Here is a 14,509-nt window from a genome sequence, read left to right on the forward strand (position 1 = left end):
GGGAAGATGCCGTCATTGACAACAATGACGAGGAATACGATCGAACGGTTCAGCACCTCCATGATTGTGCGAGGAATGCCAAGAGAGAGATGACTACAAAAAAAACGCCTTTCTTCAAACACTCTTGAACTTATTCACCAACATGGCTTGGCGCTTGCCTCAGGCAACTGCAAGCAAACGTCCGAGCTGGCAGAGAAGTGATCAAGGATGACCTCAAAGACAGAAGAGCAGCAGTGCTGGTAGATGCGGCAGAAGCCGGGAAAAGCATTTGTAATGCCTGTCTGTCCTTCACCAACTACAAGACCAAGATGACTGCCCTCCGACATCCTGATGGATCTATCACATCTTCCAGAAGGGCAATGGAGAAGATTATTCATGACTTCTACTCAGATCTTTTTAATAGCCACGTCCACTTGCCCACATGCCAAATTCCGCAGGATGGATATGTCGTTCCCAGTGTTCTCCCTTCTGAAATCCAACACGCCATCTCGTTGGTAAGGAAACAAAGAGCACCTGGCCCAGACAAGGTCAGACCTGAACACCTGAAGAACTTACCATCAGTACTCATCAATACACTGGCTCAGCTCTTCACACGCTACCTGTCTGAATGCAAGGTTCCGTCCCAATGGATAACCAGCAGGGCCATACTACTGTTCAAGAAGGGAGACATCCATGACATTGGCAACTATCGCCCGATCTGCCTATTGTCTGTCATCTACAAGCTGTTCACTCGAGTCATCTTGAATAGGATTGGCAGAACACTAGATGAAGGACAACCATGCGAGCAAGCAGGGTTCCGCAAAGGATTCAGCACCATCGACCATATCCACACGATAACCAAGCTCATTGAGGTTTCTCGGGAGTTCAAGATGCCGCTCTGTCTAACGTTCATTGATTTAAAGAAGGCCTTTGATTCTGTTGAGACGGAAGCGGTCATTGAAGCCCTAGCCAATCAGGGCATTCAAGCCCAATACATCAGGATCCTCCGTGAGCTGTATTGCGGATTCACTACCAGGATCTCACCATTCTACAAAGAAGTGATCGTTGATGTCAAGAGAGGGGCGCGGCAGGGTGATACCATTTCACCGAAACTCTTCAGTGCCACCCTCGAGAACATCATGCGGCGACTGGAATGGGAAGGAATGGGAGTGAAGATAGATGGTCGGCAACTACACCACCTCCGCTTTGCTGATCACATCATTCTAATAACACCAAACATCAACCAAGTGGCACAAATGCTGACCGACTTCGACCGTGAGTGTGGAAAGGTCGGCTTACAAATGAATCTCACAAAGACAATGTTCATGAGAAACTGTCTTGTTCCTGATGTTCCATTCACTCTCAACAAAACAACCATCTCCAAACGCAACAGTTATATATACCTAGGTCGAGAAGTCAACATGACTAATGACCTGGCACCTGAGTTATGCAGGAGGAAGAGAGCAGCTTGGAATACCTTCAAGAGCGTTGAAGAAAGGGTAATGCATGACAAGAAAATAACACCTTCATCACGAGAAAATTTAACCTGGAAAATCACAACAGATGGGCCAGAGAGGACAGCGGGGAGGGTGATGGCCTGCGCACGGCTGGCGTAACTCTGATCCCTGGTGTCCCATATGGTCTCCTGAGCTCTGCCAGGCATAATTCCTCAGTGTAGAGCCAGGAGTAACCCCTGAGAACTGCCAGGTGTGGCCCCCAAACCAACCAAACAAACAAAAGCACAAGAGAACTGCCTCCTGGAACACGGGGTTCCCAGCCATCTCCTCCTGGGGATCAGAGTATTTAAGAACATTCGGTTCTGCCCTGGGAAGCACAGGTCTCCACTGCAGACTCATGCAGAGTGAATAATGCTGGGAGCCTCATTTCAAACATGCAAATACCACGGTTTAGGTTAAATTCCCGTCTTCTGCCAGGGAGTTGAGGATTTTAACACGCTAGGCAAGGAGGTTTACGTGCCTGGGCCATAATACTGCACTGGCACTAAGTTTCAAATGGCCTTCCACAGAAGACAGCATTTTAGACAAGCTGTTAAACCGTTGCTAGGATAATTATTTATATTCAGTTTTACTCCACTAGGGGGAGAATTTAGGTGCTTCTGCCTGGTTTCTTCCAGACTTTCTTCTTCCCTCAAAATCTTTTTCCTTTGGTTAATTCTTCTCAGTACCCTTTTGCTAGCAAAAATAGCCGAGATGTGACTAAATGCTGAGCACTCCTAGTTAAAAAAAAAAAAAAATCAGAGAAGCTGAAGGTGATCACCCCAGTCTCTGTCTATCCCCTCCTTCTATCACAGACTCAGTGTGAGAGTGGGAGAGAGTCGGAGGAAGCAAGTGTGTCAAATTCTAAAGATCCTTCTGAACTTTTCCTTTTATGAGACGCTCAAGCAGAAAGCCCCTTCCCTCTCCAGCCCCAAATCATGCCTCGCCCCACACAGCGCGGCAGGAGATACCTCATCTGGCGCAGGCAGCCCACTGCGTACTCGCGCACGTACTGGTCCGGGTAGTTGAAGTCCAGGAGCTCCAGAGCCTCCCGCGGCGGCAGCTTCGGCCAGATCTGGAGGAGCGCCTGGAGCTGTTGGGAGATCGGAAAACAGCTCAGAGATCGCAGGGCAGAAAAGAAACAACTTGGCATGGAGAAACAGAAAAGTGAAAAACCCAAATCTGCAATTACGGAGGCCTCAAACGCCGGTTCCTATTAACAAAGAGGATCTTTATTAAAACAACCTGTGTTGGGGCTGGAGTGATAGCACAGCCGGGAGGGCGTTTGCCTTGCACGCGGCCGACCCAGGTTCAATTCCCAGCATCCCATATGGTCCCCCGAGCACCTCCAGGATTAATTCCTGAGTGCAGAGCCAGGAGTAACCCCTGTGCATCACCAGACCCAAAAAGCAAAAAATAAATAAATAAAATAATCTACGTAAGTCAATGAAAGATGCTATCAAGTGCTTACATGGAAGAAGCATAATAAACTAAATGACTAGCCAGGAAAAAAATTGTTGAGAAGAGAGAGCAAAGGAGGGGAGGAGAAATAAGGTGTGAGGAGAGGACCAAAAAACACCTAGAAGTAAAATTCAAAGCCCAAACACAGGCCACAAAACTCAAGGTAATAAAAAGTAATTTATATAAAGTTTAAAAACAGCATTAAAGATTAAAGTATCTTCCGGATGTTTACTTTTAGTTCTTAATATTTGTTAATTATCTCCTCTAAACTTACTGATAATTCAATTTCAATCATACAACAGTACCTGAAGACTAATTTGCTATAACTAAGATAACCTACCACAGGCTAATAGTCATTATAGATGCTTACTCCAAAATCAAGTGTTTTAACTGTCAGAGAAAGATAAGAAAAACATGCCCAGTAGCTGAGACTTTATGATTACTTCATGTCTATCTAAGAATTTAAAACCACAAAATGTGCACAGGAGAAATCATCCAAGCTACGGAAATGTAGAGAGACGAGAAAGAACACATCACACAGCCACACAGGACCAGGAGGAGGAACAGAAATAACCGTCCATACCTGAGCGACATCTTCAAGTTTATTCCACTTGATTGATAGCAGTAATTTTGGCAGCGACTGTGGGAAATTCTCTCTGCAGTCTTGTCTCAAAGTCCAAATAAGATCCATTTCATTCTCACAGAGCTGAGACAAGGGATCCCTGTCCAAGATTTCTTTGAGTACAGCAAGAAATTTTTTCCCACCGCGACTCTAAGAAAGTAAAATTACTCATTACAAAACTGAACTGCGTGAGTGTAACTGACAAATACAGATTTGTAGAAAGACTTTCAAGACTTTTAAAGCTTCCGAGCTGTAAAATCAGAAACTCTGAAAGACTGGTCGCTCTACAGAACTGACCTTACCGTAGTGGGGGGTGAGGTGGGGGGCGGAATCCCTGGTGGAGGGTGTGGTCCTAAAATACTGTATGTATATGTGAACAGTGTTGCATATCAAGGTGCCTACATTTTCTTAAACGCTTTTTATTTGTTTGTTTTTTGCTTTTTTGGGTCACACCCAGCGATGCACAGGGGTTACTCCTGGTTCATATACTCAGGAACTACTCCTGGCCGTGCTCGAGGGACCATATGGGATGCTGGAATCGAACCCGGGTCGGGCCACGTGCAAGGCAAATGCCCTACCCACTGTGCTATCACTCCAGCCCCTCTTAAAGGTTTTTTAAGAGAAAATTTTAATAAGTCCTTTTAAAACACAGATCCTAGGACTGGAACGATAGTATAGCAGGTAGAGTGCTTCTGCTTGACACAGCGACCCCAGTTCGATTCCCAACACCCCGTATGGTCCCCCCAAATGCCCCTGTGGGGTGATCCCGGAGGGCAGTCAGGAGTATGCCCTGAACAGTGCTGAATGTGGCCCCAAACCCAACAAAACCAACAAAACAAAAAAAGATGAATCTTTTTGGGGAAAATTTTCATTACTGAATATTAAGTGTGTAAGGGAAAGATGAGGAAAAATTTATTCTCTGTTCAAAAAATGCAAAAGAACATTATTGTGTAAATAATAGCGCCGTCGATAGCACAGCGGTAGGGCGTTTGCCTTGCACGCAGCCAACATGGCCGACCCGAGTTCAATTCCTCCGCCCCTCTTGGAGAGCCCGGCAAGCTACCGAGAGTATTCGATATGTCAGACACAGTAACAACAAAGTCTCCAATGGAGACGTTACTGGGCCCGCTCGAGCAAATCGATGATCAACGGGAGGGCCTTTACTTTACTTTACTTAATAGCGCCGTGGGAAAACACTAGGGGGCAGAATTGCATTTTGAAACAGGCTTCACTAGTCTGAAGTAAATATTTTTTTTCTTATTTAAATTTCAACTGCTATAAACAAAATTGATGGAGTTTCTGAAAAATCTAATGTTTCTTCTTAGTCGGAAGGTATAAAACCATTCAGATTAGAAAGTCAGTCTGGGGGCTGGAGTGATGGTACAGCGAGCAGGGTGCTTGCCTTGCACGCAGCCGACCCGGTTTGACTCCCAGCATCCCGTATGGTCCCCAAAGCCCCGCCAGGAGTGAACCCTGAGTTCAGAGCCAGGAGTAATGACTAAGCACTGCCAGAAGCAGCAAAAAAAAAAAAAAAAAAAAAAAAGACATCTCAATGGGACCAGAGAGATAACACAGGGTTAGTTTAAGGCATGTTCCCTGCAGACTGCTAATCTGATTTGAATCTCTGTACCACATGGTGCCCCAGAAGCACGGTAAGCACCAGCAACTGTCCCCAAGCACATGGGGCTAGGAGTAATCCCTGAGCACTGAGGGCTGTGGCCCAACCCTCTCCTCCCCTGGGGAAATAAAAATGTCGGCAAGGACATAGAAATGTGGGGTGGGTGGGTGTGAGTGTGTGTGTATTGGCTTTGAAAAGGAGGAATAATTTCATACATGCTACATACAACATGGATGAAACTTGAGAAACAGTATCATGTATGATTCCACATATGTGAGGTATAAAAGGTGAATTTTCTAGAGACAAAAAGTAGAACAGTGGTTGATATGGGCTGAGGGGAGAGGAAAACAAGTTGTTTGGTAGTTTGGGGGCAAGGGTTTGTCCACACCCAACTGTGCTCAGGGCATCATATGGGGTGCTGGGGAATAAGTCCAGCTCAGATGCATACAAGGCAAGCGCATTCACTGCTAAACTATCTCTCCAGGACCGGTTTTGTTAGTTTTGTTTTGTTTTTGCTGTTTGGGTCACACCTGGTAATGCGCAGAGGTTACTCCTGCACTCAGGAATTACTCCTGGTGGTGCTCAGGGGATCATATGGGATGCTGGGAATCGTGAATCCGGGTCGGCTGCGTGCAAGGCAGACGCCCTACCCGCTGTGCTATTGCTCCAGTCCCACTCCAGGACCCATTTTTAAGTTTTGCAAAAGATTCTTCTAAACAATGGCCAAGCTTATATTTCCTTCCCTTCTTCCACTTCCCCTCCCCTGCCCCTTCCATGCCTTTTTCCTCCTTCACCCCATACTCCTCTACAGTCCCAATATTTCTAAACTTCAAAATGATTTCTAAAGATTAAAATGATACGTTTCATAAACATCTTACACAATTAAAAAAAATAATTTCAGGACTGGAGCACTAATACAGTGACCAAGGAGCTTGCTTTGCACAAGGCCAACTCAGCTCAATCCCAGACACCACATGCGGTTCCCACTCCCAGCCCCACTAGGAGTAAGCCCTGAGCACAGAGCCAGGAGTAAGCCCTGAGCACAGCCAAGTATGACCCCCACAGTCACAAAAATTCCAAGGGCAGGTCTAAGTCTCTTACAGAGATAGTGGTAAATTCACCTCTACCTGTCTACGGAATTACACACATACACAGCCAGTTCTGTAAGGAAACTCACTGGCATCTCAGGTCATGTGACTTAACACAGTGTAGTGGGACCAGAGAGAAGGCTCAGAGGTCAGGGGCATAGCCTGGCAGGTGCAGGACCCAAGTTTGAACCCAGCTCCGTCTAGACCCACCAAGGCCCCCAAGCACCCCTGGGTGTGGGCCTGAACTGTAGGCCCCCGCAGCTCTGCATGGCAGAACCAAACCGCCCAGCCCAGCTGAACTGTGCAGCACAGTTGAACTGTTCAGTCCAGTAGGCCAAGTCTCACGAGGAGCAGAATCAGATCACACACACACACACACACACACACACACACACACACACACAAACACAGAGAACACAACCATTAACAGTGATCAGGAGGAGTGCAAACTGGAGCAGCCCTGTAATGAAAGCAGGTAGGCCCAGAGATCAGACCTGCTAAAGCCACAGAGCAGTGAGAATCGGGGGCTCCAGTTCAGATCAAGGAGCACAGTGTGGGTTGGGGGAGGGGGGCCACAGGGAGTCACCAGGGAAACAGTCAAGGGTCCCCGCAAGCGTGCCCCCTCCCGGGGTCGAACAGAAGCAGCAAAGGGACTGACCCCAGCCGGAGGTGAGGGGCCAAATCACCTGACGCCAGCAGAAAGGACCGTGTCACGCGGCAGAGGCCAGCACCAGAGCACGGCTCGCCCGGACTCACCACTGCTGGCAGCAGATCACAGCCAGCAGGAAACCACGGTGTAAGACACGCGAACTAAGAATAGAAAACCATTTAAGGAAACCAGCATCCGAAAAACAGAAAAAGAAAAAGGCCAGAGAGGAACAACACACGAGAAGCACAGGATTTCGTCTGCGGCGACAGCTGAACCAACAGAGCCATGACCAAATGCCAACCAGTAATCAATTATTGGAAATTTTTGAATATTAAAATTATAACCATTTCTTGGTTTTACAATACATGTGTTATGTGTTCAATTTAAAAGAATATGTTAAAGTTGAAAAAAAAATACTGCAGACTCAGGAAGAAAGGAACCCTGTTTTAAGGTAGTAGGTCATTGCAGAAGAGTAAAGATTAGGGGCCGAGAGATGGTCCAGCAGGCAGGACATTTGCTGTGCACACAACCAGCCTGGGTTTGATCCCCAGCATCCCTTATGGTCCTCTGAACATCACCAGGAACAATTCCTGAGTGCAGAGTCAGAAGCAACCCCTGAGCACTGCAGGGTGTGACCCCAAAAACAAGGGTAAAAATTATACTATGTTAAAGGAGTTACCGCAACACTAAAAAAGATAACTCCAGAGCCTACTGGCAGGCAGAGATTCCTGCACAGCTTAAGCTTACACTGGGCTTGCCTGTTCCCCTTAACTGCCTGGCAAGCTGGCAGCAATAATCTATTGTCCACTCAGGAGAACTGTTTGCAAGGTCTTTGCAGTAGTTGATGACTTCAACTACAGGGCTAAGAAAACCTGGGAAAACCCCAGAGGAGAAGCAGAAGATAACCTGGCACAGATGTTTCTCCAACCAGCCAACGAAGCAACAAGCGGAGGACAACGCTCTAACACTGCACGAGCAGACTGCGTGTGACCCCCCCCCCCCCCCCCGCCCCATGTGCACTCTCCACTTCTTCAGGACCAGGCGCTCTTCCTCCGAGGTGGCACATGACCCCGTTACTCAGCTTAGCTGGCAGTTAGGTAAGAGACGGCCATGTGACTGATGTGACTGAGTCAGCGAACGGAAGCAGGATGAACCAAGTCTTCCCTTCCTTAAAGCCACCTTCTCTGAAGGAACCAACAAAGCCTCCAGCCCCTACCTCTTCCCCTACCCCAGGCTACCACCACCCCCCAACCAACGTGTCCAGCAGCATGAGGAGGGGAGGTGGGAAGATGAGGGATGATGGGGCACCAGCAAGGCCCACGGGGGAAAGAATGAGCTAGCTGAGTCCATGCTGGTACTTAACACTGAACAGAACTACAAACAGCCATCATTCTAGAAAGCACTCACTCTCTCTCTCTCTCTCTCTCTCTCTCTCTCTCTCTCTCTCTCTCTCTCTCTCTCTCACACGCACATGCACACACACAGAGTTTAAAAACCTGCTGTGCAACTTCTGCAAATCATAGAGGAGATGAAGGCACTGAACAATGAAAGTATAATACTATAATACGAGGCATGTGAGAAACTTGACACAGGCCAGGGAGGCGACTCAAAGAGCTCTAGTGTAGGGCTAGAGTGACAGTAGAGTGGGTAGGGCATCTGCCTCGCATGCGGCTGATCAGGGATCGATTCCTGGCATCCCATATGGTCCCCTGAGCAGCGCCAGGAGTAATTCCTGAGTACAGAGCCAGAAGTAAGCCCTGAGCACTGCCAAGTGTGGTCCCCTCCCCCCCTCCCAAAAAAGACCTAAAGTGCACACAAAAATGCCAGGTCCGTTCCCCGGCACTACACGGTCCTCAGAGCACTATTAGGAGAGTCTTTATACTCACCGACACATTAGCACTGTCACTGCTTGCAATCTCAGCTGCCTTTTCGATAATCTGGTTTAAAAAAAAAGTTTTAAATTAGACAAGTTCTCGTATCTCATGGCTATGCTTGTACTTCCACTACAAGGCAAGCCCTACCCACTGCACCATCCTCCGGCACCTCCAGAATAACGTTCCATTTCTCATTCTTCCAAATGCTTTTCTGGGGCCAGAGATAGGAGAGCTCCCCTTGGAAAACATGATTTCTCAGGGGCAGAGCAAAAGGACAGTGCTCACCTTGCACACCTTCTACCTGGGCTCGACCCCCAGCATCCCTATATGGGCTCCTAGGGAGCTTGTCAGGAGTGATCTTGAGCACAGAGCCAGGAGTTAAGACCTGAGCACCACTGGGTACTGGGTGTGCCCCCCCCCCCCGCTAAAGGTAGTTTCTAAAACATCTGCATGTTTGGTTTATTTACAGATAACCCTAATTCCATAGGAACCCGAGTCCCTTAGAGTAGTTCTGTTTCCTGGCTGGGAGTCTGGAGATTGAGAGGCATTCTACAGACCGGAGTCTCAGTCTGTCACTGAACACGCGGCAAGGGCTGGAGGCTGCCCAGCCCACCATGTCTGCAGGTGCCCTGGGTCTCCTGAGCACTGCTTCGGAGGTTAAAGCACCAAAAGACCCCCAAACTCTACACATAGGTCCTGTGCACTGAACATTACAATACAGCAAAGGGGCTGGAGGGAGCACTCGGCTTAAAGCACTTGCCTTACGCAGAGCCGACCCCACGCAGTTCCTGATACCACATCCCAGCACCACCAGGAGTGATCCGTGGGTACCGCCAGCTGTGGCCCCCAAACCAAAAATGAGGGGGAAATTAAGCTTAAATTTAAAGATGGATTAACCTAAATATTTAGCATAATATCAAATTGCTTTGTTTTGGTGACGCTCAGAGGTAAAGCTCTGCTTTCAGGAATCACTCCTGGCAGTACTAAGGAACCACCAAGCATCTGGGTTGCCAGGAACCAAACCTGGGCCAGCCACGTACAAGGCAGGTGCCTTACCCGCTGTACCATCTCTCGGCCCCACATGTCTAAAGATAGCTTGTTCTGAAATGGACTAGGGAAATACAAAAAACTTCTTGTTTATTATCTGAGGACTTGTTCATTTCCTCATAACAGTATCAACCACACCCAAAATAAAACCAAACCTGAAGATATAAAAATATGACAGGGGCTCATTCGCCCTCTCCTCTCTGGAAAGAAAGATGGCGGCCACATGGGAGCCTTGTGGACAGCAGGTATGAGCCGGGAGGGTGGGGGCGACTAAAACCTCATGGGAAGGGGGGCGTTTCGGTCCGCCCTTCACGCCCTACCGAGGCCACCAGTTGCCCCCACGAGCGGCTCTCCAGCACGGCCACAGCCCCAGAAGCACAATGACCTAATGCAGAACCCAGCAGCTTGGAGCAGAAAAGTGAAAGGACTATGCGTTAATCCAGGCAATCATTTCTGCCCAGAGGGGAAAGGGTGTTGCTCCCTTCCGCCCTCCTCCCTCTGGAAAGAAAGATGGCGGCCACATGGGAGCCTTGTGGACAGCAGGTATGAGCCGGGGGTGTGGGGGCGACTAAAACCTCATGGGAAGGGGGGCGTTCTGGTCCGTCCTTCACGCCCTACCGAGGTCACCAGTTGCCCCCCGCGAGCGGCACTCCAGCACGGCCACGGCCCCAGAAGCACAAGGACTTAATGCAGAACCCAGCAGCTTGGAGCAGAAAAGTGAACGGACTCTGCATTGATCCAGGCCATCAAGTCTGCCGGAGGGGAAAGGGTGTTGCCCCATTCGCCCTCTCCTCTCTGGAAAGAGAGATGGCGGCCACATGGGAGCCTTGTGGACAGCAGGTATGAGCCGGGAGTGTGGGGGCGACTAAAACCTCACGGGAAGGGGGGCGTTTCGGTCCGCCCTTCACGCCCTACCGAGGCCACCGGTTGCCCCCCGCGAGCGGCTCTCCAGCACGGCCAGGACTCCAGAACACAGAAACCAATTTCTTAACTATCTGACTTTCAGTAGAAATACTTCCAGGGTCAATAGGTAAAAGAGCAGAAATCCAAAACCAACATTTAATTCTTGAACCCAGCCGTAGAAAGCAAATCACTTCACAATGCTTTTTCAGCATGTCTGATTTGGGGGGGGGGGGGGGGGGGGTAAACTCTAAATAATAGTGGTGAATCTTTTATTGAAACAATGAATCTAATCAAAGCAGATAGAGTGTTAACTAGAATTCATCTGCTTCACAGGGACGGGGAGGGGTGGGGGGTGGGGTTTTATTGGGGTTCTTCATGGTAAAAAATAAGTATTGGTAAAGGGAAATGTGTTTGATATTTGCATGACTGAGACATAAACCTGAAAGCTTTGTAACCTTTCCCACAGTGATTCAATAAATAAATTAAAAAAAAAAAAAGACAACTGAAGAGAAAAAAAAAAATATGACAGGGGCTGGTGCCATAGTACAGCAAGGAGGGCGTTTGCCTTGCATGCGGCCGACCTGGGTTCAAACCCCAGCATCCCATATAGTTTAACGTGAAGGATTCCTGAGTGCAGAGCCAGGAGCAACCCCTGAGCATTGCTGGGTGTGAGCCAAAAAAGCCCAACTAATAATAATAGTAAAATAAAAAAATAAATAATAAAAATATGACAGCCTCGCTCCCAGAACACGTCAACAGTCAGAGCCTTATTTTCGGAACTCACCAGATACTCTCCTTGGAGACCAATAAGTGTTCAGAAACAGCAGTCCTGGGTCTAGATCCCACGGAACCCACGTGCAAAGGAAGTGCTACCCATGGGGGAGCATCAGTCCTCTGCTCTGACCTCAGCCTGGCATACTCCATTGCCAAGCACATATCTGGTGGACACCGATATGACACACCAACAGCCTCTCTGTGCAGGGACTAATCATGGTCCTGTTTTCTAAAGGAGGACCCTGAATGGCAGAAGAATGGCAGCAGCCTCTCCCCGAGTCTAGTGAACTCCTCGCTTACGCATTGTTCCACTGAAGAAAACGCATGTCAGTGCATGTAACTTTTTCGAAAGGACAAAGAACACACAGAGTTGAACCAAGAAACATTTAAACCACAGACTGATCATTCCAAGACTGCATGGAGACCTTACCTTATCAAAGGGAGGGTAGTAATAAGGTTGCTTTTTATTCTCTGGGAATTTAATATGTAAAGCTGTTGCATTTTCAGTATATGGATTTGTTTGAACAGTTCCCATTGGATTCAACATTTCTTCAAGTTCATCTAAAACATAAAAATAATTTTGAATCTTTTATTTGGGGGAAGATGGTGGGGGGGGCACACCTAGTAGCCCTCAGATGTAGTCCTCACTCTGAGCTCAGGGATCACTCCTGGCAGCTTGGAGGACCATCTGGGTGATGAAGACTGAAACCAGGTCAGCTGAATGAAGACAAACACCCTCCCTGCTGTATGATCTCTCCAGCACCTAATTTTTACTTTATTTTATTTTTGCTTTTTGGGTCACAACCGGGTATTCTCAGGGGGGTTACTCTGGGTCTGCACTCAGGAAATACTCCTGGCAGTGCTCAGGGGACCATATGGGATGCTGGAAATTGAACCTAGGTCGGCTGCATGCAAGGCAAACACCCTACGGGCTGTGCTATTATTGCTCCAGCCCCTAATTCTTAAGAAAATGTTTTCCATGGAAAGAGTGTTACCTGAGGAGTCTGGAAAACAACTTTTTTCAGTTTCTCTATTAATGCTGGACCCAAAGGGCCCAGGGATATGTCTCAGTGATAAATTATTGGGGGTTCAATCTGGTACAGCAAAATGAAAGAGGGGGGGAGCAGGAAAAATAAAGAAAAAGGTTGTAAAAAGAGAAGAGGGTAGAGAAAGGCCACTCTCAGTCCCTAACCATAGCTCCAACAAATGACCTGATCCAAAATTTGAACATGCCACAAGTTATATAAATCTTTAAAATAAGTTATCAAGGGGCTGAAGTGATAGTACAGCGGGTAGGGCATTTGTCTTGCACGTGGCCCAACCCAGGTTCGATTCCCAGCATCCCATATGGTCCCCTGAGCACCTCCAGGAGTAATTCCTGAGTGCAAAAGCCAGGAGTAACCCCTGTGCATCGTCAGGTGTGACCCAAAACAAACAAACAAACAAACAAAAAGTCATCAAAAATAATTGTCTCAATTCTTATCCGAATTGTAAGTAATCAACCTTGAATGCAAACTTAAATGAAGATGGTGTTTATCTGTTAAAATCATTTTTTTTATGATCCCTGTGGGCTGGAGCGATAGCACAGCGTTAGGGCGTTTGCCTTGCATGCAGCCAACATGGCCGACCCGAGTTCGATTCCTCCGCCCTTCTCGGAGAGCCTTGCAAGCTACCGAGAGTATCTCGCCCTCACGGCAGAGCCTGGCAAGCTATCCGTGATGTATCCGATATGCCAAACACAGAAACAACAAAGTCTCCAATGGAGACTTTACTGGACCAGCTTGAGCAAATCGACGAACAATGGGAGGGCCTTTACCTTTACCTTTATGATCCCTGCAAGCACTGCCAGGAGTGATCCCTGAGCATTGCCAGGTACAGCCCAAGAACCAAACCAAACACACACACACACAAAGAATTTAGTAGCATGCAAGACTCTCTCTGGCAAGAGAACAAAACAGCCAAGACTTGGGCCAGAGAGTACAGTAGGTAGGGATGACCAGGGTTCAAACAAACAAAAAAACCAGCCAAGAGGGGCTGGAGCAATAGCACAGCTGGTAGGACGTTTGCCTTGCACGCAGCCGACTCGGGTTCAATTCCCAGCATCCCATACGATCCCCCGAGCACCACCGGGAGTAATTACTGAGTGCAGAGCCAGGAGTAACCCCTGAGCATCGCCGGGTGTGACCCAAAAAGCCGGGGGAAAAAAAAAAGGAATTTAGTAGCAGTGAGTCATAAAGACACATGAACTAACCCCCACACCAAGAAGTTGTTCTTTGAGACCAATGATAAGGATAAGAGTCTTACCAGGAAATGAAGACCAACTGTGCAGTGTGACGTCTCCAGATCTCAACTGCCCTTTAAAGTCAAACACCATGGTATTCACCCAGGCCACCGGGTAATGCTGTTGAAAAGATACCACTGTATGAATATCCTTAAAAAGAGCTTTAAGGGATTACCAGACATGTGAGCTTCATTTCAGTAATGTTATTTTTGGAAACTTCTGAAGTTCTGGGGCCAGAGAGGTACTAGGGCAGGTGGGAGGCCTGCCTTGCACAGCCCAGTCAGGTTCAGTCCTTGGCATCCCATATGGCTCCCCAAGCACCGCAGGGAATGACCCCAGAACGCAGAGCCAAGAGTGGCCCCCGAGCACCAGCAGATATAGCCCCAAACCCAAATCAAATAAAGAAAATTAAAAAAAGAAAGTTCTAGATAATTTCCACCACCCCTCAAAAATCACCAAAGTAAAAAAACCAGGTGTACACAAAAAAAAGTTAATGCATTTATAGAGGCTAAGTACAGATTGCACATTTTATCTCACAACAAAACTTTATACAGCTTAAGATCTTTTCAGACTACATACAACTTAATGTACAAAGAGTCACTGACCCTAATTTTAAAAATAATAAAATGCACCTTTATCTCTAAAAAGAAAACCATGGTGACAAGAATTTTATGTACAAACATAAGATTAATTAATCTGGTTATAATATACTCGGAG

At 47.5% G+C, this 14,509-nt stretch overlaps 1 protein-coding gene across 1 annotated transcript in view; it reads right to left on the reverse strand.

Annotated features, from left to right (window-relative positions):
* PIK3CB (phosphatidylinositol-4,5-bisphosphate 3-kinase catalytic subunit beta) overlaps positions 1-14,509 on the reverse strand; it is a 104,399-nt gene that overhangs the window by 22,940 nt on the left and 66,950 nt on the right. Inside the window, exons 10-14 of the mRNA XM_056122091.1 lie at positions 13,816-13,912; positions 11,942-12,072; positions 8,800-8,850; positions 3,520-3,708; positions 2,447-2,568 (exon numbers count right to left, since the gene is read on the reverse strand). Of these exons, the coding sequence (XP_055978066.1) occupies positions 2,447-2,568; positions 3,520-3,708; positions 8,800-8,850; positions 11,942-12,072; positions 13,816-13,912 (590 nt within the window). The remainder of the gene's footprint in view (positions 1-2,446; positions 2,569-3,519; positions 3,709-8,799; positions 8,851-11,941; positions 12,073-13,815; positions 13,913-14,509) is intronic.

Source organism: Sorex fumeus, unplaced genomic scaffold, assembly GCF_029834395.1.
Source record: "Sorex fumeus unplaced genomic scaffold, SorFum_2.1 ptg000044l, whole genome shotgun sequence".
NCBI lineage: Eukaryota > Metazoa > Chordata > Mammalia > Eulipotyphla > Soricidae > Sorex > Sorex fumeus.